Below are 6,000 nucleotides of genomic sequence, written 5' to 3' on the forward strand. Positions count from 1 at the left end.
TTAGTTGGGATCAAGTACAGGTACTGTTTTATTATTACAGAGAAAAGGGAATCATTTAACCATTAAATAAACCCAATAGGGCTGTTCTGCCCCAATAAGGGGTAATTATATCTTAGTTGGGATCAAGTACAGGTACTGTTTTATTATTACAGAGAAAAGGGAATCATTTAATCATTAAATAAACCCAATAGGGCTGTTCTGCCCCCAATAAGGGGTAATTATATCTTAGTTGGGATCAAGTACAGGTACTGTTTTATTATTACAGAGAAAAGGGAATCATTTAATCATTAAATAAACCCAATAGGGCTGTTCTGCCCCCAATAAGGGGTAATTATATCTTAGTTGGGATCAAATACAAGGCACTGTTTTATTATTACAGAGAAAGAGGAAATCATTTTTAAAAATTAGAATTATTTACTTATAATGGAGTCTATGGAGTCCATAATTCAGAACTTTCTGCATAACGGGTTTCTGGAAAAGGGATACAATACCTGTACAAGGTATTTTGATACACTAATTACATGAATTACTAAACTTGATTCAGATGTTATCGAGTCTAAATCAAGATTAAAAATAAAAAATCAGTGGTTAGTAAATGAGCCCCTTAGTGTATTTTATTACATATGGGGGATAGTGTTTTTCAAGTACAGTTTTTAAAAACACTAATGGGGTTATGCAATAAATGGCACCCATGGCAACCGATCAGCAGAGAGCATTTACTGTTCACCTGTTTAAAAGCAAACAGCTATTGATTGCTATGAGTTACTGCTCCTGAGCAAACTTAGTACATTTCGTTTTATATATGTATAGTTATATATATATATGGGATAAATGTTTCCCATCCCAAATTTAGTTTGCTCAGGAGCAGAAACCTTTAGCAACCAATACCACGTTTGTTTTCAAACAGGTAAATTCTACCTGCTGATTGGTTACTATTGTTTACTAATTCTAGGCAAATTTAGTGCCTTTTATTACATAACCCTATAAATATGATGTATAGTGGCCAAATTTATTGATGAAATAAAAACTACACACTTGGGGAATGCAGTTACCAGGACAAGGAGACTTTTGCCCACTCAGTGGCCCAATTCCAGCCTTTTTTGTACTTTGCACACTGTGTGGGGCATTGTGAATGCTCCCTTTTGGGTTTCCCATCCATTGCATTATCTGTATTGTGTTTGTTCAACCCACAGAAGTCTTGTAACCCTTGTGATAACTGGCCTTTAAGATTATGGGGGCCATCAAAAATTGCTTTTTTGAGATTTACTGTGCGTCAAAACAACAAAAAATCTGAATCTGACAACAATTGTTGCTGTTTTTTTTTTCAACAATTCGATAAAGTAGAGGTTTCGGTGAGACAACTTGAAAAAGTCGGAGTTTCGCAACTTTTCTGCAACTGTTGCCCACAAGGACTTTTTTAGTTAAGACTTTTTAGTAAATGTCAGACATTTGTGAAAATTAATTTATTCCAATTTTTAAAAATAAAAAATGAGAAATGTTAATGTTTGAACATTGTAGGGATCTGAAACAGATGGTTGGGCACTGAGGCCATGCAACAAATCTCCCCGAAATTAGAATGTAAATCACCGGTGGGATGGCATACTCGGCACCAAAATCACTGAAGTTTCCTCTCAAGGCAACTTTGGCGATTTCGGCAAATAGCCGTGTATGCAATCCCACCGGTGATTTACATTGTAGCCGGTAGGGATGGCATTTTGTGGAGATTTGTCGCGCAGCCCTTAATGAGCAGATTTATCAAAATGTGAGATTAGCGTTTATCACAGAAAAACTCTCCCACTTTCTATTCATTCCTATGGGATGTTTAAAAGTGCATTCATTAAATGGTTAACTCTAACTTTCACCCATTAATAAATATGTTTCTAAAAATCCAATAGGAATGAATAGAAAATGTTTCAGTGGTGAGCTCTAATCTCACATTTTGCTACATCTGCACCTAAGGCTTCCACTTCAGCTGATGTGTATACAGTATGTATAAAAGGCATTATTTACAGTGGGCATCAGATAATATGCTTTAATAATTGTAAATTGTAGATAAAACCATAATGAATGTTTCCCTTTTATAAACAAAGTGGCTATTTCAACAGAATAATGACATAGAAGAACTTAAAGGAAAACTATACCCCTAGAATGATACTTAACTAACAGATAGTTTATGGGGTCCATTCATGAAACCACAATTTTTGGGCGGTTATAATCATGACTGGAAAAAATTTGGAGTAACCACAACAATTTCTGATGTTCGAAAATGTCACGAAAATTCTTTTCTCGGTCGTACGAAAATATCGTGGTTGCATTCCGAAGGTTTCAGATCCGAAACGGCACAAAAACATTTCTGGCTTTGAAACCTTCAATGTATGATTTTACAAGCCTTCCATAGGACTCATTGCCACTCTACAGATCCAACCTGGCCAAAAGATAGTCCAAAAAAATGTGTGGTTTCATGAATGGACCCCTATATTTCTGGGGTATTGAGGGGTACTAGGGCTCAGTAGTAGCAGTGGGATGGTAGGTCGGATACACCTTATCTATGGCAGGGTAGCGAGTCAGTATAGCTGGCCAGCATTGATATACAATAGGTTCTAAGAAATTCTAATTGTCTCTGCACTAAATAACTTCCAAATATTCTGATTTTCCATAGTTTCCGTCGGTTACACACATTCCTTTCAGAATAAACAGTAGCATTTTTGTTGCTTTTTAAGCACTAGTGTGGGATTTAGGATATATTTTCTCAGCCAAGGGCTGGCTGTGGGGTGGGATAATCAGGAGTTAAGGAAGGCAGATAGATATGCGGCATAAGGTGTTACTGAGAAAGCTTGGGAAACTTGTCACTGACACTACAAAGCCATATTTGTTTTGTCTATGGAAAGCAGCTGGCTGGCTTTACTACATTTAGCTTTCTGCCTTTTATGGACAATTTATTAGACTAAACCTTGTTCCAATATATGTGCTGTAGGCATTTATCGTTAAAGGTAAAATATACCCCCTTTTTTACAAGAGCTTATATATTTGAACTTATGTAGGAAAGGTGCTGATCTGATCTTTTAAATACTAATACAAAATACAGGTATGGCACATTTTATTCAGAATAATTTGGATATGGGGTCTTACCGTAATTTGGATCACCTTACCATTATGGGCCCATTTACTAAACCATTTTGAGAAAAATTCATATTTATGCATTAAGCTCTAAACTCACATTTTGCTAAATCTGCCCCTATGTTATATCTATGGATTAGAAAGGTATAAGTAAATGTGTCCTTTGTGCTTTTCTCCTCTCCAGTTGCAGGTTGAACTTGACCAGGAATACCAAGACAAATTCAAGCGACTCCCAATGGAAATCCAGGAGTTTGTGCAAGAAGCCATGAAAGGGAAGTTCAGCGATGATGCCGAACACAGTTCTACCGCTCCCATCTTAACGCCTGATAGTGGCAAATCCCCCGTTTCTGGGAACCATCGAAGTCCGGCCCATGAAGCTGAAGGAGCAGCGGAAAACCCAGATAAAGCTTTTGACACATCCCTCTAACAGATAGCAATGGCTCCCCATTGTTTTTTTTAATTTTGTGCAGTCAGGGCATGCTGTTTACACATTGCCTGTTATCTGTTGTCTGCAGTGTGGTAAGCGGCCCATGGCTAGCCGGTAATGCTGGAAGCTTACAGAGCTGGGGGCGTATTTCAAATTGGAGCAGTTTTGTATAACATACGTACAACCGTGTCAAACTCTCCATTTTAGTATTGAGTTTTATAAGTCTGAGTCTCGGTGACAGCTCACACACACACTATATGTCACTTCTTTGGTTTTAGCAAAAGCAAAACGTAACCTCCGGGCCCTGAGCACTGGGAATGGATGAGAGAGACCATTAGTCCGTGTCGTGATGGTCACCTACACATGTTGCATTAACGTATCAATAAAACAAGCTCTAAACTAGGATCTGTATCGCGGTCGAAATATTAGCTGACACCTTTGTTTTCTTACTGCACTTAAATAGCTCCATCATTGTTTTCTGTTTGCACTGAGATATTAAACATTTCGTTTTGCGAGCACTGGCTGCTTGCAGATGTATTTTGATATTAAACCTGTAACATAATTGCTGCTGCAAATCTCTCTTTAAAGGATAGTGCCCACAGGACATTTATAGAAGGGAAAAAAGTGCCATCGTTAAAGCAAATATTCATCAAGGTTATACCTGGAGGAGTCATATCTCACACACAATGCGCTTTGAGTATGCATTGTAAGTATTTCTTCAAGGCAGAAGGAAAAGGAGAGAAAGGGCTTTAGGGGGTGCATGAAAGAAAAAAAACAAAAGATGCTACCACTTTGTTAGGATCAATAACAGTTGTAAGAAACAAAATATCTGTGGCATTAATGTTGTACTGTATGTTTCAGTAGTCTTCAGATATAAATATGAAAATTATATATATATATATATATTTTGCAGGATCAAAAATATTGAACTTAGGTATTATATTTTATCTTTCATTTCTTGGAAACTGTAAATGATGATGAAGTGATTCTTTCAATATGGTTAGGTTCCGTCGGAAAATAAACGCCACCTCCTTGGAACCTCTTCATAGTGGTTGTCGCTGACTTTTTCCAGGTTTTTTACTGCATGCCAGCAGGGGGTTGAAACGTTGGTGTCTCTTTGGCACTGAGGCCTAGTCAGATTGTCCCTAGTGCTAAAAATGAGTTCTTAGGGTAAGTGATAGAACACTGGCCTCAGGGAAATTCTAAAAGTGCAGTTGGCTGTCGGAAATTGTAAGCGCAGAAACTATGAGCCTTGTTCCACCATTGCTTTGCTGGAAAACCAGAGGGAAACACTTTTTATACAAATACATGTATATATTTTAACTGTTTTAACATAACTCTTATGTCTTAAGTCTAACAGAGAAGCAGGAGGACAATGGGGATGAAATATCTAACGATTTCTTATTTATAACAAAGCATTCAGAACTGTAGCTGTATATCTCATTCACACACAGGAAAAGGGTGATTTGTTTTGTTTTTTTTTTCCGATTTTGACGGATCCTTTGGTCGCATTATTTATTTGTTAAATTGTTCTAATTAGCAAAAAAAAAAAAAGTGTCATGGATACAGATAAAGAGTGTATTTTTTATTTCCCATGAGAAAACGTGAATATGTAAAAATAAAATCTTCTCGAACCAGTGATGCATCATGGAACTGAATGAAGCGAGTTGACTTTTGCTGTGTGATGTACCATGGCCAGCTGACAAGACATCCCTAAAAACGTGACTTCAAATACAAATCTAAATTTACAAGGATTCAGTTATCTATCAAATGTATTTCTTTTACATTGATGTATAGACCCCATAATCAAGTCATTGCTATATACAGACCTAAGCGACTAAGTAACTAGAAACCACCTGCTGTAGTTGAACGTTTTTGCAGCAAGTCGTGAAGGGATTGCACAGAGCTGCTAGGATTATAGTCTTCCTACTATGATTGTATTTCAAAGCCATTAGCAGGTCTGAAGTCTCTAAGTCTCTGTGCTTTATCACAAGCAGCTGGCTCTAACAATAATGAGGGTTCTCTTATGAGATACCTTATAGTTATACATTATGTAATAACATCATCTGTTGGGTGCTATTTTGCAGTTAGTCACTCTAAGGGGCACATTTACTAACCCACGAACGGGCCGAATGCGTCCGATTGCGTTTTTTTCGTAATGATCGGTAATTTTGCGATTTTTTTCAGCGTCTTTACGATTTTTGCGTAAAAACGCGAGTTTTTCGTAGCCATTACGAAAGTTGCGCAAAGTCGCGATTTTTTCGTAGCGTTAACACTTGCGCGCAAAGTCGCGCCTTTTTCATAGCGTTAAAACTTAAAAGGCGCGACATTTCGCGCAAGTGTTAACGCTACGAAAAAATCGCGACTTTGCGCAACTTTCGTAATGGCTACGAAAAACTCGTGTTTTTACGCAAAAATCGTAAAGACGCCGAAAAAATCGCAAAAAATACGAAAAA

At 37.4% G+C, this 6,000-nt stretch overlaps 1 protein-coding gene across 2 annotated transcripts in view; it reads left to right on the forward strand.

Annotated features, from left to right (window-relative positions):
- Window positions 1–4,392, forward strand: part of plcb1 (phospholipase C beta 1) — a 352,974-nt gene extending 348,582 nt beyond the window's left edge. Inside the window, exon 32 of one of the 2 annotated variants that reach the window (XM_031901827.1) lies at window positions 3,308–4,106. In XM_031901827.1, coding sequence (XP_031757687.1) covers window positions 3,308–3,544 — 237 coding nt within the window. In that variant the 3' untranslated portion in view covers window positions 3,545–4,106. Of the gene's footprint in view, window positions 1–3,301 lie in introns of both variants that reach the window. The other variant, NM_001079464.2, reaches the window with a different exon arrangement.
- Window positions 4,393–6,000: the final 1,608 nt, after the last annotated feature.

Source organism: Xenopus tropicalis, chromosome 5, assembly GCF_000004195.4.
Source record: "Xenopus tropicalis strain Nigerian chromosome 5, UCB_Xtro_10.0, whole genome shotgun sequence".
NCBI lineage: Eukaryota > Metazoa > Chordata > Amphibia > Anura > Pipidae > Xenopus > Xenopus tropicalis.